Below are 27,038 nucleotides of genomic sequence, written 5' to 3'. Positions count from 1 at the left end.
GTTGAACAGCCTGAGATAAAGGCCGATTTGACCGCACTTGCATCCATACTTTACTTACCTCAGGTTTTAAGAGTCTGTTGCTTCTAGAAATAGTTAACGGAAAGCGTTGAACGGAATTCACGAAACAGTATCGAGGACCCGGTTTTTAAACTCATCTATTTGTCAAGAGTCTGTCCGGCTGGATCAATGTGAAGTCGTCAAGTCCGAAATCAGCCATGTTCAACAGTTAGATAACGCTAATCTGCCTTTCCTTGATCGTACCTACCTTTCTTCCGGATATCAACCCTAAGGCATAAATCTTAGAATAACACCGTTTCTCACGCCAGCAGTTGACGCTGCAAATTATCAGTTTGCCCCAATGCAGCTCATCTCAAATCAGCAAACACTGCAGGAATTTAAAATTTAGATTCAAAATTCGTTTGACAACCGTGCAGGATAGTAACATTCTAGATTGATGTCCATATTTTGATAACATAGTGGAAGACCAGCGAGACATGGAAAGCGCATGTTGCGATATGCCATAATATATTGCGACGGCTCATGTTCGATTTGGTAGTTTGGTAAGAAGTGCAGAAAATACTTATTTTTCCTCCCGATAGGGCTGATGAAGATGAAATGACAGAACTTACCAAGTACTGTTAACAACAGAGTATCTGATGCGACACTTGCCAATCCGCCCTTCAATGCCAGGCATTTATAAAACAATCCGCCGTCCGCTAGTACTGCAGTCTTGCTAAATGTCGCGCCTATCACATCTGATGTATCCTTATTACTGTCTTTGTAGAATTCCCAAGCATCTGGGACTACTCCGGTTGCTGCTTGTGTACAGGTGAATGTGATGGTTTCGCCAACGTACACTGTTGCGGTTGTTACTACTTGGCCACCGGCGTTCCTTAGCAATGGCTTGTCCGGTGGAACTGCAACGAAAACGAATGCTTACCAGGACTACCTTTGAATGAGAGAGACCAAGGCACATGGTGTATTATTAAGCAAGAGGCATCAGATCACACAGGGCTATGGAATGAAGACTCACCGTTTACTGTAAGCGCCAATATCTCCGACGTTTCACTTGCCAGTCCTGCTTTCAAAGCCTTGCACGTGTACGATCCTGCATCACTACCAGCTACCGTTTTCGACAATGTTGCCCCTGTCACACCGGTTGCTGTTTTGACACCGCCGTAGAACAATTCCCAAGTGTCCGGGACCACCCCACTCGCGGCCTTTGTGCACGTGAATGAGAATGTTTCGCCAGCATTCAGTGTTAAAGATGTCATGACTATACCAGCCGCATTCTTGATCAACGGCTTGTCCGGAGGAACTGCAATCAAAGGGGTGCTATTTATATGAAAAACGAAAATGTGATGTCAATCGTTATTTACCGAACTGGCATCCTTTTGAGTTACATGTATCAACGAATGATAAAGACATGGAGACTCACCGTTGACTGTCAGCGCCAATGTATCCGATGCCGCACTTGCCAGTCCTTCTTTCAAAGCCTTGCACGTGTACGATCCTGCATCACTACCAGCTACCGTTTTGGACAATGTTGCCCCTGTCACACCGGTTGCTATTTTGACATCGTCGTGGAACGATTCCCAAGCGTCCGGGACCACCCCACTCGCCGCCTTTGTGCACGTGAATGAGAATGTTTCGCCAGCATTCAGTGTTAAAGATGTCATGACTATACCAGCCGCATTCTTGATCAACGGCTTGTCCGGAGGAACTGCAATCAAAGGGGTGCTATTTAGATGAAAAGGAAAATGTGATGTCAATCGTTATTTACCGAACTGGCACCCTTTTAAGTTACATGTATCAACGAATAATAAAGACATGGAGACTCACCTTTGACTGTCAGCGCCAATGTATCCGATGCCGCACTTGCCAGTCCTGCTTTCAAAGCCTTGCACGTGTACGATCCTGCATCACTACCAGCTACCGTTTTGGACAATGTTGCCCCTGTCACACCGGTTGCTATTTTGACATCGTCGTGGGACACTTCCCAAGCGTCCGGGACCACCCCACTCGCCGCCTTTGTGCACGTGAATGAGAATGTTTCGCCAGCATTCAGTGTTAAAGATGTCATGACTATACCAGCCGCATTCTTGATCAACGGCTTGTCCGGAGGAACTGCAATTAAAGGAGTGCTATTTATATGAAAAAGGAAATTGTGATGTCAAACGTTATTTACCGAACTGGCACCCTTTTAAGTTACATGTATCAACGAATAATAAAGACATGGAGACTCACCTTTGACTGTCAGCGCCAATGTATCCGATGCCGCACTTGCCAGTCCTGCTTTCAAAGCCTTGCACGTGTACGATCCTGCATCACTACCAGCTACCGTTTTGGACAATGTTGCCCCTGTCACACCGGTTGCTATTTTGACATCGTCGTGGGACACTTCCCAAGCGTCCGGGACCACCCCACTCGCCGCCTTTGTGCACGTGAATGAGAATGTTTCGCCAGCATTCAGTGTTAAAGATGTCATGACTATACCAGCCGCATTCTTGATCAACGGCTTGTCCGGAGGAACTGCAATTAAAGGAGTGCTATTTATATGAAAAAGGAAATTGTGATGTCAAACGTTATTTACCGAACTGGCATCCTTTTAAGTTACATGTATCAACGAATAATATAGACATGGAGACTCACCGTTGACTGTCAGCGCCAATGTATCCGATGCCACACTTGCCAGTCCTTCTTTCAAAGCCTTGCACGTGTACGATCCTGCATCACTACCAGCTACCGTTTTGGACAAGGCTGCCCCTGTCACACCGGTTGCTATTTTGACATCGTCGTGGAACGATTCCCAAGCGTCCGGGACCACCCCACTCGCGGCCTTTGTGCACGTGAATGAGAATGTTTCGCCAGCATTCAGTGTTAAAGATGTCATGACTATACCAGCCGCATTCTTGATCAACGGCTTGTCCGGAGGAACTGGAATTAAAGGGGTGCTATTTATATGAAAAAGGAAATTGTGATGTCAATCGTTATTTACCGAACTGGCATTCCTTTGAGTTACATGTATCAACGAATAATATAGACATGGAGACTCACCTTTGACTGTCAGCGCCAATGTATCCGATGCCGCACTTGCCAGTCCTGCTTTCAAAGCCTTGCACGTGTACGATCCTGCATCACTACCAGCTACCATTTTGGACAATGTTGCCCCTGTCACACCGGTTGCTATTTTGACATCGTCGTGGGACACTTCCCAAGCGTCCGGGACCACCCCACTCGCCGCCTTTGTGCACGTGAATGAGAATGTTTCGCCAGCATTCAGTGTTAAAGACGTCATGACTATACCAGCCGCATTCTTGATCAACGGCTTGTCCGGAGGAACTGCAATTAAAGGAGAGCTATTTAGATGAAAAGGAAAATGTGATGTCAATCGTTGTTTACCGAACTGGCATCCTTTTAAGTTACATGTATCAACGAATAATATAGACATGGAGACTCACCGTTGACTGTCAGCGCCAATGTATCCGATGCCGCACTTGCCAGTCCTGCTTTCAAAGCCTTGCACGTGTACGATCCTTCATCACTACCAGCCACCGTTTGTGATAAGGTTGCGCCGGTCACACCGGTTGCTATTTTGACATCGTCGTGGAACACTTCCCAAGCGTCCGGGACCATCCCACTCGCGGCCTTTGTGCACGTGAATGAGAATGTTTCGCCAGCATTCAGTGTTAAAGATGTCATGACTATACCAGCCGCATTCTTGATCAACGGCTTGTCCGGAGGAACTGCAATCAAAGGGGTGCTATTTAGATGAAAAAGAAAATGTGATGTCAATCGTTATTTACCGAACTGGCACCCTTTTAAGTTACATGTATCAACGAATAATATAGACATGGAGACTCACCTTTGACTGTCAGCGCCAATGTATCCGATGCCACACTTGCCAGTCCTGCTTTCAAAGCCTTGCATGTGTACGATCCTGCATCACTACCAGCTACCGTTTTGGACAAGGCTGCCCCTGTCACACCGGTTGCTGTTTTGACATCATCGTGGAACGATTCCCAAGCGTCCGGGACCACCCCACTCGCGGCCTGTGTGCACGTGAATGAGAATGTTTCGCCAGCATTCAGTGTTAAAGATGTCATGACTATACCAGCCGCATTCTTGATCAACGGCTTGTCCGGAGGAACTGCAATTAAAGGGGTGCTATTTATATGAAAAACGAAAATGTGATGTCAATCGTTGTTTACCGAACTGGCATCCTTTTGAGTTACATGTTTCAACGAATAATAAAGACATGGAGACTCACCGTTGACTGTCAGCGCCAATGTATCCGATGCCGCACTTGCCAGTCCTTCTTTCAAAGCCTTGCACGTGTACGATCCTGCATCACTACCAGCCACCGTTTGTGATAAGGTTGCGCCAGTCACACCGGTTGCTATTTTGGCATCGTCGTGGAACACTTCCCAAGCGTCCGGGACCACCCCACTCGCCGCCTGTGCGCAGGTAAATGAGAATATTTCGCCAGCATTCAGTGTTAAGGATGTTATGACTTGATCAGCTGCATTCTTGATCAAGGGTTTGTCCGGAGGGACTGCAATTAAACGGGTGCTATTTAATTAAAAGCGAAAATGTGATGTCAATCGATTGCCGAACTGGAACACTTTTGAAATATCAACGAATAATAAAAAAACATCGAGACTCGCCAATATGACTGATGCTACATTTCGCAGTCCTGCTTTCAAAGCCTCACAAGTGTACGATCCTGCATCATGAACGTAGCAGTCATTAGTAGCAGTCACCTCTCATTCATCAAATAACAGCCATTAGGGTTAATTGCGCAATGCGGTATACGACAAAGATGTGAGTTCACATCAAATCTGTGTTTTTAAAATGCTTCACACTTAGCATCATATTCTGTGAGCCGTTTAAAACACTCAATTCGGCAAGAATGTCTTGACTACATGAAGTTCCTAAACGGACCACAAGTTACCTTTTACTGTTAGAACAACACCAACAGATGCGACGCTGACTAATCCATCTTTTACTGCCTTGCACTTGTAATACCAACCGCCGTCCGATTTCACTGCAGCCTTGCTAAATGTCGCGCCTGTCACACCGTCTGTAGCCCTGTTACCGCCTTTGTAGAATTGATATGAGTCCGGGTCCACTCCGCCAGCTCCCTTTACACATCTGAACGTGAAAGTTTCTCCAAGATTTACGGTTATCTCACTAACAACACTTTCGCTTGCATCCCTTAGTGAAGGCTTCTCTGGTGGAACTGAAATTAAAAGTTTTGATAACGCACAGTATGTTTATTGAATAGATTGCGGTTTTTATGATTTTTTTTACACCAAAACAACAGAAGTACGAGTTTTATTTATTTCCACAATCAAAAGAGTTTATCGGTGTCAGCGACAACCCCGCCTATTAAAATAATCTTTCAAGCCAACACAGGCGCGTCTGGAGCTGAGACATGCCATATCTCGTCGGCATTGGGTTCAACCAATAATTTCACGTCTTCATTATTTTCTATCAGCCATCGTTGTCGATAAGGTTGCCCCTGTCACACCGGTTATTATTTTGACGTCGTTGTGGAACAGTTCCCACGCGTCCGGGTCAACTCCCGTATCCGCCTTTGTGCACGTGAATGTGAATGTTTGTCCCGCGTTTAGTGCTAAGGATGCCATGACTTGGCCAGCGGAATTCTTGATCAAGGGTTTATGCGGAGGAACTGTAATATTGTTAAAGAATTTTTCATACTACTTTTGAAGTACAGCAGTATCTATGGCAAGTGTCTAAGAGGTCAAGTTTTGCGCTCAACTCACGATTGGTACTGGACTAGTGTTCTCATTGCGTTATTGGCCCCTTACCGCGCAGTTAAAAGAATATAGGCCTAGCCCAATACATGGCCGATTTCTGTTTTCTTTAAACAAATCCCGCTCTCACTAATGTACCAGGGCCTAAATTCCCATCGTTCTACAGTAACTACGAAAGAGCCATCAGGGCAAATCTTAACAGCACTGACCGCTATGAAACAGCTTTCACTGGCAGGATGGTCAATAGGTCTGAACAGCGGCAACGGCAAAGGAACGTTATATTTAGACAAAAGAGCAAAGGACAACATTCCTAAGAGAAAGGTAGTAATTCATGTCACGCCGCAGGACACTGCCAAAAATAGATGAACGTAGCAGTCATTAGTAGCAGTCACCTCATTCATCAAATAACAGCAATGAGGGTTAATTGTGCACTGTGGTATACGACAAAGTGAGTTCAAAACTGTGTTTTTAAAATGCTTCACACTTAGCATCATGAGCCGTTTAAAACACTCAATTGCAAGAATGTCTTGACTACATGAAGTTCCTCAACGGACAACAAGTTACCTTTTACTGTTAGAACAACACCAACAGATTCGACGCTGGCTAATCCATCTTTTACTGCCTTGCACTTGTAATACCAACCGCCGTCCGATTTCACTGCAACCTTGCTTAATGTCGCGCCTGTCACACCGTCTGTAGCCCTGTTACCACCTTTGTAGAATTCATATGAGTCCGGGTCCACTCCGCCAGCTCCCTTTACACATCTGAACGTGAAAGTTTCTCCAAGATTTACGGTGACCTCACTAACAACACTGTTGCTTGCATCCCTTAGTGAAGGCTGATCAGGTGCAACTGAAAGAGTTTTGAAATGATTCAGTTTTTATGAATAACAACCGAGGGAAATTAAAGCTAGTGCCGTATAATGTTCGTCTATGCGTAGGAAGACACGATGGCGGGTTAAAAATGTCCCTCGTGCTGTGTGCATGCCAATTGTTACATCTGCATCTACACATGTTACATCTACTCGTTGTCTCGAGAGATCTTCAGTGGCGAGTGCACAGTCAACCTTGGGATCGTCAGTGACTCACAAAATTTCAGCAGACTTGTCACGTTCTGATTTTAAGTTCTGTGTACGCAACCACAGAAAGAAAAAAGCATTGTTTCTTTTCAGAATACAATTAGGCCAGACACTTCTTCCAGGGAGACATTTGTGACTGCTCCAACGACACTTGTAGTTAACGGAGTCGTAGGTAAGTAGGACGCTGTGGGTCGAATGTTATTCGCCAAAATGAAACGCCCGCGATAATTTGACCTTTCACAGTATGCATAAAAGATCACATAAAAGAACGATAGAGCTTACCTTGGCTTTGAACGCTGATCACAACGAGAAGAAAAATGATTATGTTTGAAAACATTTTGATTTGTTCTGCTCTCCTGATGTAAAATCACTTTAATTGGTTTTTTATCGAAGTAATCACCGAATTATGGATGTTTGGTAATGCGTCCGGCTAGAGTTCCATCACATTTGAAGGCATTTGGCCTGCACTATGCACGTGTGGTTTCAGCTGCACATTAATAAAAAATATGAAGTTATTGCCCCTCTACTCGTTTATCACTCGTCATTTAGCAGTTAGATCCGGTTGAGGCAATCCCCTCTTACAATGTGAAATTTCCTCGAATGTCCACTACATGTAGATCTATTAAATTAAAAGATATTCGCCAAAGATGCTATCTGTACTGTGGTCCGTTCATGTATCGCTTTGTGCGATGGGACGAGGATAATCGGATCAAAACCAATCACTTAATGATCCTTTTGCCTGACTTACTCGAAAGGTCCTGCCAGGCTTCACCCTCATTATCTGAGAATCGCTTGCAAACGACCAGTTTATCCAATGAACATTAAGCAATATAATAGCTTACATCTCGTCGGACTTCCTTCCCTTTCAACTGCATAATGAAAAATCTCAATTAGCGGAAATGCATATCACTGATACACGCAATTGGTTTATGGGGTGTACGTTATACTTAATGTGGTGACAGAACTTACTCAACGTTTACCGGGACACTATTATGGCCTTTCCATGGCTACCCCGCTTATTAATGCGAAAACAGACGGTGATAAAAGGACAACCGCACGCAATTCGATGATGCACAAAAACTGTTTGTGAAATCATTATCCGCGCCATCCGTCATCGGAATGGCGATATGTTAAAATATCGCTCCGTGGTGATCGCTGTGGGATGGCTGTTATGGATATTTGCCAACAGCAAAAACGTCATCGTGAGTCCTTAGGGAAAAAACCATGAACGCCTATATGGCACATGCGTACACTCATGATAATCTAAGGCACTTGGTCGCTGTAGCCATGAACCGTATCCTGTAAATTATTGATCAGCAGGTAAACACCATAAATTATAAGTTTCATGGTCGTACTAATTCTCCTAGGACACTAACACCGGGATGTAAACGCATCTGTATTGGCTTCAGCTGATTTCATACAATTAATTCACAAATATTATTGCCACTAATTTATTTATCTTTAGGTGATATGGCTGGATGGCCAAACTTCAGGCCAATCGCCAGCCCAATGCCATAATGGTACAAAGGTAGAATATCGGCGTTGGTGAAGTTCTTCTTGGAAACAGTACGATGAAGTCGTATGCCTCGTCCTCCTATTTCTTTGTTTATATTATTGTATGATTCTGGATTACATTTTCTCTTTGTGGCGATACAATCAATGGTGCAAACCTGATCAAAATCAAATATCACCATGACATCCAGAAAGTATACATTGATTGATCAATTATCAAAATATAGGTTTATTAGCCTGGGATAATTAGTCCAGGCCTTATATGCAAACAATTACAATACAAAATACTTCAATACTGAATTCTAATTACTGCTCGGTCAAGGTACACTAAATCGCAAAATGTTCCCGCCAATCTATAGTTTAGTTCAAGATGTTCATCAGAAAGCCTTTTGATTTCTTATCAATACAAAAATCGCGATTATTTTCGCTAATCTAGATTATTCAGAATTTCAAAGTGGAAATAACGTTTTTATATCTCATTTATAAACAGGTGCCTGCATTTGTTGAGCGAGTAACGTATTCTAATGGTGTATGTGTAAAAATCTCGGTCTTATTACTCAACCAGGCAATCATACACGCCATGTAAACTGTAGGGTATGCTAGGTCAGGTATAGGCTTATTGATATTTTGCCCTTCCAGGTAATATTTCAGGTTCAGGTGAACTGAGAAAAATGACTACCACTACTGCATGAAACCGTAAAGTAAATGTATGCCCGAGTTTTCTTTTTGTGAGGATTGTGAATCATATTTTGATGTTTATGGACAATCCTTTAGGTTTTCATGAGCTTTTCATTTATGTATCTAGGCCTATATCATAATACTATAAGGCGGCTCGATGATAAAGTGCCATTTGGGGGTAGTGTTTCGTCTCGAAATTTTGCACGTCTGCAGGTGATATGTTATCCTGATGCAACGTTATGTTTATTTTCGGAAATTTACTTCAGCGGAGCAGTAATGAGGGATTTTTAATCGGACACTGTCAATTCTCCTTACCACTCACAGAAGCCAAGTCATTGCTGTTTCGTTATGCAGGGGATTAATCAATTACCTGCACTCCCTGTGGGGTGACTAACACTACTTGTATACATGTATATATATTACTGCAAAATCCTTGATATTCAGATATACACTTAAAAGATCACCACCACAGAAGTTTTCAGTAAAATGGGCACAAGTGCCAGTGTAAAATGGACAAAGACTTCACATGCTTCAATGCTAAACGCGTCATACCGGGCTCCTAGCAACATCACTATTATCTATTTACACGCTTCTTCCCACTATTCATATTTTAAATCATAGGCTATTCCCATTAGTTTTAGTTCAATACAATCTCAATTAGGATATCCACAGAGGCAATAGAGAGTGCTTTGCTCCGGCGGTATGTTTGTCTTCATATACAATCAGGGACATATTATATAATTCGACAGTGGCATACGTTTCAACAGTGAATTCAGGCTAGTCAATCGCACTTGAAATCATGGACAAAGAAAAGTTTAACGGCGGGCTCTCATTAATTCGCCATTGTATGACCAGCTCATCACAACAATTGCTAATAAAAATCCATATCGGTCATTCATAGCGTTGTCTACATGTACTCTTGCTATCAGTATAGAGTAGCCTCCATTACCGAAGAGCACGCTCTTGATCTTCCTTCAAGCTCTTGGCTAAGTCCTGCTTTTATATTTGGCAATGTAGGCCACACGTCTTCCTTATATCAAGAGTAGCCTAAATCACCAAATAGCAGGCTCATGGACCTGCCCCTAGCTCTTGCCTGAAGTCCCGCTAATTGGTAGGTAATGTCGGCTATTCTGGAAATACTGATATCAAGAGTTGAAATTGCATTCCGGTTTAATTACGATGTGAATTCTGAAACAAACACCATACAATTCTTGACATGTCCAGATTTGGGGCACAAAACTTGACTTGTTCAGGAATGATAGCTCTTTTTACATGCGTACATGTTTTGTGTAATGGCTATGACGATTTTGATATGCACGATTTGTCCCAACAAAATCAGACAAATGTTTTATTTCCCTGAGCTGCTGTCCATTGTTCAAAATTACCTCTGATTAAAATTTCATTGGCATGTTCCATTATCGGACTGATATTCAACACCTTGCGTGTTTTTTTTTGTAGAGTTTGCTGTTGGTAGTTTAAAGAGATCGAATATTGTCCATGTCCCATTAGTCATTAGTAGCACTCAGGTGTTTCTTCCGGCAGTCAGATTGAAGGAATAGGAATAAGAAATTTGAAAATGAAAAACCCGGGAGAAGTTTTCTCTTGAAGAAACTGATATCATGGACACTGAATAGCAAGTTGGCCTACTTTCGCGCACGCAATACATGGTTGTCTGCTGAAAATGGCTGAACGCAAACGCGAGAGGTTGATTTTGTTCGCCTTGATAATATATTGACAGTGAATTAATAGAAATGTCTTAGTTTCGTGAAATCATCCGCCCTTTTACCTCTTGGTTACAGGATCCAAACTGTCCTTGGAGGACCACAATCAATGATGGACCATTGCCTGCATTCCTGACCGATAATTTGTTTTAACATAAGTTAGCACCAGTCAAGAAATTCAGGCTGACTTGTTCAAGTTAATAAGTTAATAAGATAAGGTAGCTTATACATAGTGTGAGGCTCGAGCAATAAAAGGAGAGGTGATCGAATGAAAAAAACACACTCTCCAAAAATTGATTGCAGTTCGGTTATCTGAAAAATTGCAATAATCAACTTTTCTAAATTAGCTTTTAGATACGCCGATAAACCATTCGATCCTGGGAAGGGACGACCGAGGGACCTTGTAAGTCCAGCTACGCTGCCTCAGCGCATTCCCCTGGGTTCAGTAAGGCTACGATGCTCAGGAAACCCCTGCGCTCGCCCGGGCGCCAAATAAAGGCAGTAAGCCCTCCTCGAGGAGGGAAAGCTTACGTCGAAGTCCATACCACTCTTCATTTGCTAGATTATTATAGAGGTTTTAGTACGCGGTACTATCATAGAGTACAGGTAGTATGGCCCGAGCATTGCTGAAACGAACCCTTGGCTACATCATTCCTGCGCTTACCTTTTATGGGATTAGCGAAGCCCTTGCCGCGTACCACGCGGTGAGGGGTTTAAAGAAAGCAGCTGCAAAGATTTGCTCACTACAGAACCTATCCTGCCAGCCTCAAGTGAACATCTCCAAGGAGAAACCTAAACTTTCAAAATGTGTGACGAGGACATAGCTGCTTTGGTTATCGACAATGGCTCCGGTATGTGCAAGGCTGGGTTCGCCGGAGATGATGCCCCACGAGCTGTCTTCCCATCCATTGTCGGACGTCCAAGACATCAGGTAAGATTTGAATCCTATTTCACATCAGCTCAATTTTTGGACTCAACAGCAATATTTAGGGGTTTCCTGAGCATTGTAGCTTATGAAGTTGTATTCAGTGGGTGGTTAAAGCCTCCTCCCCGGGCTAGAAGAATTGAAGGGCCGAAGTTCCTCTTTAGGAACGAAGTCCTGTACCCAATGGAATTTCATGATTATTCAGATTTTTCCCATACCATCACCTGTCTGCTTATTGATAGCATTAAGCAGCATCTGAAATGCGTTCACACGAGATTGTCAATTACTTAATGATTCGTATGAGGTATGGGTTTTATGATAATCGAATATTAAATTGTGAAAATGACATCGATATATGAAATGCATATTTTAGGCGATACCACAGTTACATTGTATTTTTGAAATATCCAATTAATAATTATAAACGTTTAAAGTGCCTCATGTATAAGTAATTAACTAAAACAATTATTATAAATGTAACAGCATTGGTAAATCGTTAGTATTTTATTGATGGTATTCACATGTTTTGAAAGTAGGTGTACGTGTATTTGATATGGAATATGATCAATAACTCTTCGGATTCGAATCGCAGTTATAGAAAACCTTTCTCAACACGCTCAAAACAATTGGGAGAGTTTTGATCGGCCCGGCAAAAACCTAAAGCAGGAATACGTTCTAATTCATAAATCTGAGTCATTTCTATTAAACCAGAAAGTGAGACTGTACTCAAATTTATTTTCATCTTTTAACGATTTTATTCGAGATGTATTGCATCAAATGATCAATCACTGTCATGTTTTATAAAACTTTTTGAACGAAATAATATCTCAAGCAGTAACCAAGTAAGGCAGCATCTAGCAAAATAGCTGTAATGGTGGAAATTGAGGTGCAAATGAGAGAAGACTTATATTATCAAAATGCCTATTAGTAAAACATCCTGATACAACTAACAATGAATTATAAGACACGTATTGCACAAAATGTATAATGTGTAAATGACCACTTTGCCATTTCGATAGAAGCTTACAAATGCAATAAATGCTTTACAGAGTAACCCATAATCCTACCCGGGTGGCTCAGTCTGATCAAGTAGAGATTAAGTTTGTCCCGTCCTTTCCCCGTGAATTGACTTTTGTCATCTTTGCGATTGATTGATTTAGGTTGCGGAAAAGAGTGTTTTTCCTTCTCATCTTTTCCCAAGCAACCTTCACCACGCTCTTTCGTCTTATATATCAGTGCAAGAAAGCAAGGATTTAGCAGCTTTCTTTCGTTATCTTTGATAACTTGTATATTAAACACAATTTGGGAAATTTATTCGTAATTGGAGAAATGGTTTAGTCACGACTCTTGTGCACTAGACTATCACCACCTTAAGGAAAAAACCCTCAGAAAAGTGTGTGAAAAATGTTTTGTCGTTTTGAAAAAAATCCTTGCAACGAGATTCATTAGATAATGATAGATATTCTCAAAAATTATCTCATCAAAGATTCAAAATGTATTTTAGCTTACAAATATGCCGACTATAATACACTGTGTTAAGAAATTAATGTATTTGCGATGCTTCGTATGATGGTTATAACATAACCATGGATTATTTGGTCCATGAGAAATCCTTGGAAGAGCTTATTGATCACCAAACAAGGTATCATAACTTCCTAATAACTCTTAGCAGTGTGCACCACTGCTACCTTAAGCCATAACCATGACTCAGGTTTATAACTTCACCTGTTTGTATAAAAAATATGCATGCATAACTTGTATTTCCTATAAGTCAGGTATTTCGGACCCCTGAGCCAAGTTGCAAACATTGTTAAATAAGAATTAGCTGTTGGATAAAAGTTTTTTGCATCCCCATGTCAATAAGTGTTTACCTGTAGCATAAATGTATTGATTATACCTGGTTGATCCACCTTTGAAGAGTATGCCAATATGTACCTGGAATAGTGGAGTGTAATTAAAGGAGGGATGCAAGGGCTAATATGAACCGCATATACATGGGCATGCGAATATATTCGCCATTTTACACTGGTACACACACAACGTATTAGTCATGGTTACTGAAACGCACGAAAATTTTGTTCGGTCAATGTTTTACTGATGCTGTTTGAAGTTTAACTACAAAAAATAAACAAAGACTAAACTTTTATATAGAAATGAATGTATTGCCCAAATATTATTTGTAAACCAAAATAGTTCTAAGAACTTTGAACCACATCTTCAGCAACCAATTCTTCGAGCTTATCGACCAACCATCCTTATTCTAGTTTGTCATTATTGTCAAAGCATGATGAACAGCTCCCAACTTCGTTATTTCTACCTGTCACTTTCGTCTAATTCCTCTCTTGTTTTTTGTCGTTTTAGGGTGTCATGGTTGGTATGGGCAATAAGGACAGCTACGTCGGAGATGAGGCCCAGAGCAAGAGAGGTATCCTCACCCTGAAGTACCCCATCGAGCACGGTATCGTCACAAACTGGGACGATATGGAGAAGATCTGGCATCACACCTTCTACAATGAACTCCGTGTTGCCCCAGAGGAGCACCCAGTCCTGTTGACTGAGGCCCCATTGAACCCCAAGGCCAACAGGGAGAAGATGACGCAGATCATGTTCGAGACCTTCAACAGCCCAGCCATGTACGTCGGTATCCAGGCTGTGCTCTCTCTGTACGCTTCCGGTCGTACCACCGGTATCGTCCTCGATTCTGGCGATGGCGTCACCCATACTGTTCCAATCTACGAAGGTTACGCCCTTCCCCACGCAATCCTTCGTCTCGACTTGGCTGGTCGTGACCTTACCGACTACCTCATGAAGATCCTCACCGAGCGCGGTTACTCATTCACCACAACCGCCGAGAGGGAAATTGTCCGCGACATCAAGGAGAAACTCGCGTACGTCGCCCTTGACTTCGAACAGGAGATGGCCACCGCTGCTTCATCGAGCTCCCTGGAGAAGAGCTACGAACTTCCCGACGGACAGGTCATCACCATTGGAAATGAGCGATTCAGGTGCCCAGAAACCCTCTTCCAGCCCGCCTTCATTGGAAACGAGTCAGTCGGAATCCATGAGACGACATACAACAGCATCATGAAGTGCGATGTTGATATCAGGAAGGACTTGTACGCTAACACCGTATTGTCTGGTGGTACCACCATGTACCCAGGTATTGCCGACCGTATGCAGAAAGAGATTGTCGCCTTGGCCCCACCTACGATGAAGATCAAGATCATTGCTCCACCAGAGAGGAAATACTCCGTATGGATCGGTGGCTCCATCCTTGCCTCTCTCTCCACCTTCCAACAGATGTGGATCAGCAAGCAGGAATATGATGAATCCGGCCCATCCATCGTCCACAGAAAATGTTTCTAAGTGCACTGAACTTTCATTCTTACAGCCTTTCCGTCACCTCTGAATGACATATCGAAATCCATTTTCTCGGACTTCGCAAGACTTGGCAAAACTCGATTTTGACACACAGTTGTGGGTTGGCGTCTAAAAGGCGGCCACGAGTTAATATTTCATGTGCCTCACTTTACGTTACCGGATTCCTTAAACTGAGCTTTGACCGTGATGAACGCGAATGCCAGAAAAAGGGTTCCTCTATTGCACCTGCACATTTCACATTTGCACTGCATTCCTTTAACGCACATCCACCCCTCAACCAATTCGCACACGCTTAAATCACTGTTCACCTTTATTTCACTTCATAATGGCAATAATTTGATCTAGTTGCCAATGTTACTGTTATGTTTGAAGGCATTATTTTTGCCGACATAAAATTGTAATATAAAAAATTAAACATTTTCCTATTATATAAATTGTTGTCTTCCTGTTTAATAAGGCATGGTCCATTGAAAAGAAATTATTTCCTCATTCAAAACGACTATTTCATTTGACCATTCCTGCATGCAGTGTGTCTGCCGTGTGGGCCTCTCTTCGATCGTGGCGCCGTCATGTTCCGTCACTTGCTGGTTACATGACTGGTGTAGGGTATTTCACGTAACACCCCGTTTCGACTCCTGTATGGATCCGGCTCGAGGAGACCCGAGCCTGAACCAGTACATCAAGGCGCTTCCCAAGAACATCGGACAACAGAAGATTGCCTTTCAGTTTTTATTAAAACATAAATACATGTACAGTCAAATCGTCCAAGATATTAAACCTGCTATGTTTAATGCCTGTTCTCCTGAATCCAGTCAAGGTAAGCGGCCACCCTCGTGAATACTGTTGGGTATTTTCGCCTCTGCTTACCGCAGAAATGGGCCCCGAACGAAACGACACCTTCAAGCACGTACTTGCCGTGACGCTTGCAGGCCAGAGGTCCACCAGAATCACCCTGTCGATGAGACGATAAGACGTGTTATTACATACCTTAGCAAACCAAAATCAGTATTTCGATAAGTAATGCCAGACCTAAAGCAATCCCCATCGGCACATTATCTTACATTGTAATGCCATTGTTTTAAGACAAGTCACTGGTTTCAATTCTATCAGTTGTCCCAAGACATTCAAGTGGTTGCTATGTCGTACTGGTGGTGACTTTCATTGGAAACTTTTATATTGATCTTCTACATAAGGTTGTTAGATCGATGAGTTACTTGTCCTGGGTGAATTCGCAGCTACAACTGGCAGCTGAGACAAGGAGAGCGACGTTAAGCGTCGAGTCCTGCATGTACCGTGCATTATTCCCAGCTTATCTGAACCTTTCTGTCAATAATGCACTGGATATACTTGGATATCTTATCCTTATCTTAACTATCGTTCGTAATATGCGAACAGTAGCGCAAATACCGTGCAAGTCACTTTTCACACACTACTTGTAAACTATCACTGCTCGCCTAATGATGGTGCACGTGACTGATTTCTCGGCTACAGCTGCCCAGTGAATATCTTCATAGAAATCCATCGCTAGATATACTGGGTGTCTCAAAAATCAACTGCCCTCAATTTTTAAAGAGTATAATTTTTATCGATACACTCTGTAGTACGCATGTGGCCAACGAACACAGTTTCCAACTTACAAGTATCAAATTGTGGATGAAAAAACCTGGCTTTCAAGACTTAGAAAGATACAAAAAGTAGTGTCAAAAGTAATACAATGCTACATATAACTCACCACGCAAACATTACTGAACGTATGTCCACCAGCGCAGACCCGTCCGCCGGGGTAGTCGAATCTGTTGTTTGAGTACATCCTCATACAGATTTCCATTGGCCGTATCTTGATACTCACATGGAACATCTCTAAGGCCCAGTCTGAAAGAGAAATGGGTCAGAAATACACTGAGTATGTTTTTTCAGTGTACAATGCGTGTATAAATTTTACCGACGGCTGCATGCTATCTAATCTAGCGTATGCGTGTTGACGCAGTGATTCAATGCGAATTCTACAAGTTTGTGTAGTGTTCCATCGCAAATCCGCAAAAACGGCCAATTTCCTCTCCTGCCTGCACGGCAGTGGCGTGGGTCGTTTTTAGTGAAACGACCACCAAAGTAAACCAACGGCGTAAGCCTGACCTTGAATGTTTCCTTAAATGACCGGCACTGGCCGGGTATTGAACACATGGCCTTTCAAGGCTCTTCCACTGCGCCACCGCACTTTCTAGAGACCCACCTCTCGCCTGCGTCCTACCCCATCCTCCTGCAGCACAGGCTGTATCTACAGCTGCAGCATCATGCGGCCCTGATGGAAGGCCAATGGGCTTGATCGCCTTGCTAAATGTGATTGGTCGAGATAACTTTAAGATGGCGATGTCATTGGCTGAAAGTGGACAGCAATCGATATTATAGGCCTTGTGATACAGAAACATTACCCCTGGGTTTTTTTGACTGAGTTTTGTCGAGCGGGTGACTTCGGTGAATTGGTATAAAATGAAAAAGATAAAGATAAAATCATGGCGCAGAGCGAAAAAAGTTATTATGCATACATTTAGCAAAGTCATCCTTTAAACTGAAACGTAGTCGGGGTCATATCATATTCGCGCACAATGCGCAACTTACGAGAATCGGGTCCCATTCTAAATCTGTATCCAATGTGAGGCCTCACTGCGATAACCTTGAACTTCTGTTCCGATTTGATGGCACGGAGGTTGGTTTCGCCTACTAGGACAGTGAAATCAGATGGACGCTGGCTGAGAGTATAAAAAGAAAGAAATATCAGAACATTCCACATAAGCAGGCTTTTTTCAGTGGCAACGGCCATGCCCTGTTAACATCGGAGTCTACACCCAGGGAGCAGCCAGTAAAAACATGGGATGAGCATTACACATGACCATAACAAAATCTTAATCTTCAGAAGTGAGACTGATTTCTTACGTACATCATTTAATATTTGATACCCAAATGAAATCAGATGTATGTCTATTCAAGATGTCAAGCAAATGGACATCAAGAATCGGCACAGAACCAGAGCTACGGAGCAGTGTGGCTCGGCGAACAGACTGGTCATAGCGCGGTTGGGATCTTTACTCACTGTTTTGTTTATCATAAGGTAGCAACAATGTTGGGCAGATCCGTGCAAGAAACGTGCGAAATGTGATGGTTGCACAAAGGATCCTGGCACAAGCGAGTTGGCCAAGTACAGATGATTAGACATGTACAAGTACTAAATGTACACAATGAGATGAAGGTGTGTGTTAGAAATTGAAGAATGTTGAGCATGTAAAACAACTCTCTCCAACTTTGAAATATTTTTTCCCACAAAGATCGTTACCTGTGTCCGAAGCAATGGGCCGCTGTTACAATGGTTGTCGCATCAACAATGGAGCCACCACAGATAACCCCTGGGATGTATGCTTTGTGGATACCGATCAACCAGGGCCAGTCCCCGACCTTCGACCTGTGGCCGGAGATTATTCGTTTCTGTATCTCCTCAGTGGTGAATTCACCCAGGAGCTCCTCAATGTTGTCGATACTACTAAGATCACCAACTGCGAAAAGATCTTCCGTCTCCTCTGTCTTGTCTGCAGGTACTAGATTAGGTCAATAAAACAAGGTTAGAAGATTATGAATCTGCGTTAAATAAATAGCACCTAAGATCATCCAAATTCAAAGGCTGTCATTCATTGATAGGTCCACATGGAAACAATTGCAGTCATGAGACAATCGAGACACAAATATCTTATTTGAATAGAAATTGGAGTAAAATGTGACAACTCATGAAACACTAGCACATTCTGCATTGTAGAGTATAACCATAAATCTACACGTAGTCCAATAATTTTTTCATCCGTTACTGATTAACAGTTTGATATCACTATACTTATACTAGTAACTAAAATCAGCACAGGGTATTCAGGTTAAAGAATATGAAGCTGAAGCTGAAGCTAAGAAGTCCCCTTCTGCAACAACAGGAATAAGTTACATCACACTATCAATTGGCAAGGTTCGGATAGTGAAATCGAGTGCTCGCTTCTAAATTTTGAAATAAGTCCCAACTTGGAGCATAAATGATTGAAGATATTTATACGCTTACCGGCAATGACTGCGGCGAGCAATCCTGCCAAAGCGAATATTATAACTCGCACGTCCATAATGCTGAAAACAAATGAGTTCAGTGTTGCAGTGAATTTTACTATGTGAGTGATGAGTGCCTTTCAACTTATCGGGTAACTTCTACTGGCCCAACAAGTGCCCAATAACCACCGCAAAAAGGTAGAAGAATTAGTGTTATCGGGTGGGTCAGTGAAAACGATGCGTCCCATTGATCACTCTCAAACTTCAGGAGCATACCGTATGGCGATTTCACTCATACTAGTAATCGTTATTATAATCGTTAGTACAATAAAGGGCGTGGCCCAATAAGTTGCCACCGTAAAGGGCTGAATGTGCCTAACAATAAAGTTTCCAACTCCATCACTAAACACACGGTAAGATAAACCGTCATGCTGTTGTGCTGGAATGTACACGACAGAAGTAGCGATCATAAAGTTTATGCAAGTTTGATATGAACGAATACTCACCTCGCCCTGTATCCACAACTTCCCTGGTGATATGATCGCTCTGTAAATGGTTTGTTTATATACGGAATAGCATAATGGCCAATTTTCATTACAAGACAATGACAACATGACTTTCAGTTGCCTGTACCACTTACACCATGATGATGTAGTTGGTCTGGCTATTAACAGACGCACCCTTACCCTGGCTGGGACTATATTTTTATCCGAAGTGGCATGTCTGGTGTGTAAAAAAGCCATGCATCCATTCACGTATATGAAGTACACTGTAATTTGATGAACAGTTTTAACACTTGCTTTCTACCCATTTCACATGCACTAGGAGTCAAACAGAAAGAGCAAATTGCCATATAAAAACAAGTTTGTCAGCGATATTGTACTCTAGGTAGGAACAAAACAACAATTTCCTTACTGGAACGTGATTTGTTGATTTATCTTAAGCCAGCGCCATTTCAAAATAAAAATCGGGCCATTCTACCAGTTTTACCATTTACATACTTTTGATGTGTCTATCTATCTTCATCGGCAAAAACGCCAACGGTCCTTATGCTACGATAATATCTCCACTATCCAATAGCGTTGAAAAGGGAACTGACACTTGTTGAACTGGACAGGATATTGTGTGCTGTTGAGATTTCCGCGACTTTTAATTAATGTTGACGTTTGCTCTTGTTGGGAGTACGAAATCAATGATAGCTGCAAAAAATACGCTACACATATGTACCGAGTTTCTTTTGGCTCAAATTTCTCCCGACTTTGCGTCACAAAATTGATCCCGAAACTAAAGCTATTGGACGCATTAAGGCAGCTTGGTCTCATTTTTCCTCTAGAAAGATTCCCCATCCACTCGAACCAGCATTCGAGACTTAGGGTAGTGAAATGTGATTGTTTACTTTTTGAGCACTCTGTACATACTGCGTAGACGACTTTTAGTCGGTTGAAGGATGCATGTACAAAAAGCCTATTATAGTAGTAAATGTACACAGTATCTCTGTTCACTTCTTTACACATTACACAAGTACCAATTATACGAAACGTCTGAATAGACTGGAATCGTTGCATTTGTTTATTTAAACCCACACTTCTTTACACATTCCCACTTATAATCGCGATGCTTTTTTTTACAAACCATCCCATTCAAGGCAATGTACATCTATGTCTGCGCCTACGAGTAGAGACAGCTGTCCACTTATCACAAATATCTGACTATTTCATAGAACTACTACAGATATCTGTCATGATATTCATAGTATTGTTGCGTTGACGGCTCATCCCATATGCATACATGATGTGAATGTATAATTCATGTCTTTGTCCTTAAGCTTTGTTTACACATACATGTAGTGGTAAGCCAACGTCCTAACCTGGTGGCCTGGCGAAGCGGTAGGCATGTTTAAAGCACCCCGCAAACAAGCGATTTTCGTCGCTGCGACCCGTGATCATGCAAACATATCTTGTTTGCTGTCAAGGAGGATACCGCGGTGACGTCACGGCTTTTCCAAGATGGCGCTGCATATTGTAAACAAACTCGATCCACGGCCAAGGGAAAATCAAGTCATCAAACAAAGTTAGATTTTTCGCATCAAATCAGAGTTATTAGTACTTTTCTGCTATGAAATAAGTCTTCAGACAATAAGTTATCATTTGAATAATGAAAAGTGCTGTTTTGATGGGGAAAAATAGGGTTTTTAAAACCAAATAGCCGGGCACCGATCTTCCAAAATTAGCGATGGTTTCAAAACAGTCTCCAAGATATGGGGCAATCTCTTCATTATCATAATGGGATTTGGAGGCATGTTTACAGATTTTACAAGTTCGAGACCTGTAGGACCTAAAACTCGCATAGATCCCAATAGATCCCCTCTATTTGTCGAGTTAGCGCCCCTGTAAGATCATGCATTTTCGGACACTAGAACGAAATCTTCCTGCGGATATCGCGTTTTCGGTGATGATTAAAGGAGAAATTGACTGTTCTTTGAGTTGTGTGGGACAGAAATGAGTTTATACTTCATGAATACATGAATATATTATGATATGGCCGGGCTTCTAAGTCAAAACAATAACAAACTCAACTGCATCTCTACCGCGTATCGCGTAGTGCATTGCCTAGTGTATTTCGTAGTGTATTTTAGCGGAGGCATTATTTCCGCACTTTGGCCACGCCAAACGTCTTTTTTACTCGTGGAAGTTAATCTGCTCTGTAAATTTTATTTTACACAGGAAGAATCCATACTTGGTATTGCAATATTTCATGTCTATTGGTGTTTTTGTGTACAGGAGCGCACCAGACAGTGGGACGTGGAGATGTGTTCAATGCTGGTGCTGTCAGTAGACTGAATCTGATTGGCCATAGCGATCACTAATATGGGATGTGATCACGTGATATGACATCACCGCGGTATCCTCCTTGGTTTGCTGTGGTGTCATCGCAGGTACCTGGTACTTGCGATGAATAGTTATACCCAGCGATTACCAATTTTACCCGCAATCGAGCGATATCTTTCTTATTCCCCATGGCTTGTGGCTTTAATTAAAGTTTTTCATTGTTATACCATGAATAGTGGTTTCCAGCTTGGCAAAACACAGAAAGCGTAAGTCTTTGCCTGCCAATGGGATGGTTCATAAAATCCGCCTCAGTATGCACGTTTTATAACGCTAGCAGACAACATCCTTTTACAAACATGACGTCGGAAGAAATGCGTAGTATGGCAAGAATATATTTATTCCTATGTGGTCATACATGTACATACAAAACTATCGTTGGATTACACGTTGTATTCCACCATGTAATAGGGCCCTACGGTGCACCCTATCATAAATACTCCAAGTGGAAGATAGATGTTGATCAACGTCACGTCGTAGAATATTAGGATGCCACCAGTAAGGGCTCCGCATGCATACCCAGACGTGGTAACAGCAGCAAAACACGCCATACCCACCACATTACTCTCGGCCCGATATTCTTTCGATAAGTGTATCGACAGCATTTTCGAAGTTATCCCGAAAATGATACCTGCAGCTGACCTGTAAAACATCTCGGGGATTAGAGCCCACCACACTGACGACAAATTGGGATAGATGAACAGAGCTGCGGCGAGCAGAGGAATACAGGCGAAGAGTACAAACCATAACCGACCCTTGGTCACTATCATGCCAACCGTTAGATTCAGAATTAACTGGACGACCCCGCATAGTCCGAAGACCACGCCTACTTGGTACTGCTCGGCAAGAGCAACGTTGATTAGCCAGTTTGGCGAAGTTGCAGCAATGCAGCTCACCGCGACGCACTCGAAGAAGGACGTTACTAATACAACCAGGACGTACTTGTCCGATAGAATGACCCAGTTACCACACCACTTTCCTGCTGTGACTTTCTTGGACTTGTCATTTATGGGCACAACAATCTCATTCGAGTTGGGTATCTTGCTGTGATGACCATCGGTAATGTCACTTTTATTTTCTTCGTAGGTTCCATATGATTTCGTGTGATGGAATGAAGTCAACGCCTCAGTGCTACCCTTGGCCTGTTTTGGTGTGGTATTATTGGTAGCTTTCGCCACGGCATAGCTATCTTTCGCCAATGCGTGTTTTCCTCGCTTTGTCTGATACGAAGTTTCATCATCACTGTTACCGTTTGAGGAACTTTCATCCCCTATCTCATGGAGTGCTTCCTGTTGAACCTCAATCGATGATGACCGCCCATGAGATTTGCCTTTGTGGTCATGATATTTCCAAAAGGCGCTAACACAGTCAAGTACTTCATCATGTAACTCCTCGTAATGTTCTTGATCTCCATGACCTTTGAATCTCTCCCCCGTCAAAACGGTTAGAATTATAAGTAGACTGACGAAGCCTAATGCTGCTGCAATCCCGAAGGGTATGTACGGTCCCACGAGCTGGAAACCACCGTTCCCCGGAGGGCTGATCGTCATCGCCGACAGTGGATGCGCCATTGCGTACACAAGACCTAGTACTTTCATCTTCCCACTCTCTCCAAATGTCTCAGCGACCATGAGGGGCCCCGCAATGCATACAATAGTCGACACAGTCCCTTGAAATCCACCCCTGGCTATCATCAGATGGCTATGCTCCTTTGCAAACATGAAAAGCCAGCTCCCGCCAAATTGGAGAATGCCAGCACCGAGTAGGAAAAATTGGTAGCCGAATTTTAAACAGAGGAATTTCACCAAAGGTGTAAGTACCAGTTCCACTAGAGGACCAATTGAAGCTAGTGCCCCAACCATCATAGCATTTCGTGTCATAATCTCAGGCTCCGTGATGCAGTCATATCGTGTTCTTTCTTGGCAGAAGTACGCAGGATATTCCTTGCCCCCGATCAAATGTTTTGCGGGGTGATTGTTTGGCGGAATGACTGGAGTATGTACCGCCGTGCCGCTGGAAATAAAGAAAAACAATCACACTTTGACAGAACAAATCAGTAATGTTACTCTTGCTTCTTCATATCATCAGAACATGTCTACGGTAAAGGGAGGTGATCACAATTGGTTTCTGTGCAAACTATTATTATTGCCATCTATCATCTTCGCATGAAGTTGAGTAACATTGAAGAGATCAGGCAGATGGCAATGGAGTTGCCGCAACAATCAATGGCTAAACCACCTTAGTTTAGAGGATCAAAACACTAGCAATAACCTACGAGTATGGCGAGGATCTCATATTTCTGAGTTCAGAGTTCTTCGATCCTATGATCTCTGAGGAAACCCACTCCATTGTTCTAGATCGAATTTATTTATCTAGCTTGGCACTCCGATCTTAGGGAATATGGGAACGTGTGGTCGAAGTTTCACATGAAAAATTCCATCCAACAGGCTGAAGTAAAGTAAAACACTTTGGTTCTGTTTGCCTATCTCATGGCCTCTCGCTTATTCTGATGATTTTTTGAAGCGAGCTATGTCGGTATAAACGCAAACCTGTTGTAGTTCTTGAAACTTCCTGAGCAATTGCAATCTCTTGTGTAGTAGAACTTCTTTAGTACGGCTGGGGCCAAGGATTGGACGAGGTTGATAGTCGAACAGTCTGTGTACACCGCCAGGAAAAAGCAGAAAGCAACCAGTCCTTTGCTTCTCTGAATGTCTTTTAGTCTGGTAACGATTGTGGTGAGGCGTGGCAGTCTGTAAAAGAAAATAATTAAGGAACTGATACCGAATTGAGGGTATCTAATACCCGTAACTATGACAATAATGGAAATTATTATGTTGTGTTGTTATGTGAGGGACGTGAAGTCCGATCTCAGTTGCATTTGGGCGACGAGAAATGTTGCCCACACCAGTCCGTGTGCTTGCCATACATAACCAATAACGCGTTGTTCTACATTCAAACAGTTTGAAACAACATTGGAAAAACCTCGAACACTTTCAGAACAATAGTTTTCTAATGAAATAGACGAAGAGCAAATTGATCGAAAGGATAATTAACAACCGGTCTTAGATCGGTGAATGTAGAGTACTCGTGGTTCTTGAGACTTGGAATCAATCACTTAGCAGACACATCTGCTACCAGGGCACCATCTCAATCAATTCCACTCAATTTTACTATCTCTATGAAGAACACCATTTGTAAGTCCAAAGAGTGTCCCATCATGGCATCGATGAGATAGCATTGCGATAAATAATGTATATTAGAGCTGAAATGGATGTACATGTATAAGCCTCCCCCTCCTTGGGTGCCGTATGGTCAGGGGTTATTATTTTCCAACCAACTGTTTGCATCTCGGTGGCCAATGCATAAAGGCTCGTGGAAAGTAATTATAGCCCGGAACACACCGGAAGAAGATAAGTGCCGGGCAACGTAGATACGCTCCCACTGGTTTAAGAATTGCATACAAATAGCAAGACTCGAACTTCACAACGTCATTGCTGGCATGGGTCGAGGTATTGCCAAGCAAACGGTATCAAACGGCCATGGTACAGGTATTAGTATCTTCATTAGCTTTGAAATCGATTAGATATCAAAAACATCCACAAAGCCAAAGATAAATTCCATCGCTTACCCATTGCGGATACGTTGTAAAAGGCCCGGTTGGCTATCAGTCGATGCCGGATCGATTGGTACTGTATCAGAGGCCTTCCTGGTTCTTTTAAACAGAGACATTTTGCCTGGCTTGGAATATCAGAGAGATCCCAGTTCCATTAGATGTATTGGGAGCGTTGAGTCCGTTTTCCCGTTTTTCCGTGTTTCAATTCGGGTTTAATGTCGTATCGTGTTTTTCGTTAAACCGTGTCATTGCGTTGAAGAGGACAATATCCAAAGCATTAATCAGTGAGGATCCAGATAGTGTAGGCCAATATCCTTTAATTGCTTTGAAAGTTCCTAGTATCCCTCTTAATCATATGTAATATCAAATATAATCACGGGTATAAGCCTTCCTTCATATAGACACGGCATGTCATCGGTAGTGCTCAACAGGTCAACGTTCTGAGGTTTGAATGTTAAATCCATGGCTGGCTCGAAAACCTGTTTCTAGACCAAGGCCAAGCAACACCTTCGTTAAATATGTAGTTTTCAAAAATGCCCTATACCATGAATTTGAACAAGTGGAAATATGCAAAGTATTGATTTGAATGAGTTTGCACAGCTGTTAACATGTGAAAATGCATGACGGTTGTATATGTGTAGGCCATAACAAGCTTAAACAAAGCAGCTGTTAAAAACGCTGAAAGGGTCGATGTCGTCCTGGGTGCCGACAAATGGTACCCAGGTTCGAGATCGACTGGACAATAAGCACCCTGTGTGCTATTACACTAGACAAACAGCACCCAGCTTCTTTTTGCCTGGCTTACAGATCTTAGGGACGAGGACGTTTCTTGCAATCTCGTTTTATCTCGCGCCGTGTACTTGCGGCATTAGCAGTGCGCGAAATAAAAAGAACAGATTAACAGAAAAAAACGCCTTTAGGCCTATATATATATATATGTTTATTCGTACTACTTTCCGTTGTACAGATAACAAAAAATAAGGTGCAATAAGACAATACATATAGGTCTTTGAAAGCACATTTATAGGGATATTATTCAGAGAATGAAAAATTGTGTGATGACAAAATGAACGGATTTGCTGCGTATTTGTCTTGACAATCAGTCGATATGTACCAGTACCACGGCGCGAGATTAAACGAGATTGCAAGAAACGTCCTCGTCCCTAAAGATCCGTAAGCCAGGAAAAAAGAAGCTGGGTGCTGTTTGTCTAGTGTAATGGCACCCAGGGTGCTTATTGTCCAGTCGATCTCGAACCTTGGTACCATTTGTCGGCACCCAGGACGACATCCACCCTTTCAGCGTTAAAAACCGCTATATTTTTGGGCTTCTCTGCTTTTGCGATTCGTGATAATTTCTGAAAAAATCCTAATCACGATTGTTATTTGGGCGGATT

The 27,038-nt window shown here is 42.5% G+C and overlaps 4 protein-coding genes and 1 long non-coding RNA gene across 5 annotated transcripts; 1 reads left to right on the top strand and 4 right to left on the bottom strand.

The window, feature by feature from the left end:
• Window positions 1–77: 77 nt before the first annotated feature.
• LOC135496900 (carcinoembryonic antigen-related cell adhesion molecule 5-like) lies at window positions 78–5,457 on the bottom strand. The gene is made up of 13 exons (XM_064786472.1): window positions 5,415–5,457; window positions 4,955–5,242; window positions 4,271–4,555; window positions 3,866–4,150; window positions 3,462–3,746; window positions 3,058–3,342; window positions 2,653–2,937; window positions 2,248–2,532; window positions 1,843–2,127; window positions 1,439–1,723; window positions 1,034–1,318; window positions 630–917; window positions 78–385 (listed from the first exon to the last, which is right to left on the bottom strand). Exons 1-13 carry the CDS (start codon window positions 5,455–5,457, stop codon window positions 366–368), a joined length of 3,204 nt encoding a protein of 1,067 aa, XP_064642542.1. The 3' UTR covers window positions 78–365.
• A 42-nt stretch (window positions 5,458–5,499) lies between these two features.
• On the bottom strand, window positions 5,500–7,512 carry LOC135498592 (uncharacterized). Its single transcript, XR_010449108.1, has 3 exons — window positions 7,141–7,512; window positions 6,345–6,632; window positions 5,500–5,695 (listed from the first exon to the last, which is right to left on the bottom strand). It is a non-coding gene; the product is annotated as an uncharacterized LOC135498592 (long non-coding RNA).
• Window positions 7,513–11,538: 4,026 nt separating this feature from the next.
• On the top strand, window positions 11,539–15,449 carry LOC135487102 (actin, non-muscle 6.2-like). Its single transcript, XM_064770486.1, has 2 exons — window positions 11,539–11,700; window positions 14,056–15,449. Exons 1-2 carry the CDS (start codon window positions 11,575–11,577, stop codon window positions 15,058–15,060), a joined length of 1,131 nt encoding a protein of 376 aa, XP_064626556.1. The 5' UTR covers window positions 11,539–11,574; the 3' UTR covers window positions 15,061–15,449.
• A 328-nt stretch (window positions 15,450–15,777) lies between these two features.
• On the bottom strand, window positions 15,778–19,675 carry LOC135498584 (plasma kallikrein-like). Its single transcript, XM_064788900.1, has 7 exons — window positions 19,653–19,675; window positions 19,166–19,227; window positions 18,404–18,662; window positions 17,692–17,822; window positions 17,306–17,452; window positions 16,808–16,947; window positions 15,778–16,027 (listed from the first exon to the last, which is right to left on the bottom strand). Exons 2-7 carry the CDS (start codon window positions 19,221–19,223, stop codon window positions 15,863–15,865), a joined length of 900 nt encoding a protein of 299 aa, XP_064644970.1. The 5' UTR covers window positions 19,224–19,227; window positions 19,653–19,675; the 3' UTR covers window positions 15,778–15,862.
• A 2,423-nt stretch (window positions 19,676–22,098) lies between these two features.
• On the bottom strand, window positions 22,099–26,180 carry LOC135498581 (uncharacterized). The gene is made up of 3 exons (XM_064788886.1): window positions 25,660–26,180; window positions 24,581–24,781; window positions 22,099–24,044 (listed from the first exon to the last, which is right to left on the bottom strand). Exons 1-3 carry the CDS (start codon window positions 25,758–25,760, stop codon window positions 22,415–22,417), a joined length of 1,932 nt encoding a protein of 643 aa, XP_064644956.1. The 5' UTR covers window positions 25,761–26,180; the 3' UTR covers window positions 22,099–22,414.
• Between the last annotated feature and the right edge of the window lie 858 nt (window positions 26,181–27,038).

This window comes from Lineus longissimus, chromosome 1 (genome assembly GCF_910592395.1).
Source record: "Lineus longissimus chromosome 1, tnLinLong1.2, whole genome shotgun sequence".
In the NCBI taxonomy this organism is placed as follows: domain Eukaryota; kingdom Metazoa; phylum Nemertea; class Pilidiophora; order Heteronemertea; family Lineidae; genus Lineus; species Lineus longissimus.
Note: the sequence above shows the minus strand (reverse complement) of the source record. Positions and strands in the feature narration are given on the sequence as shown.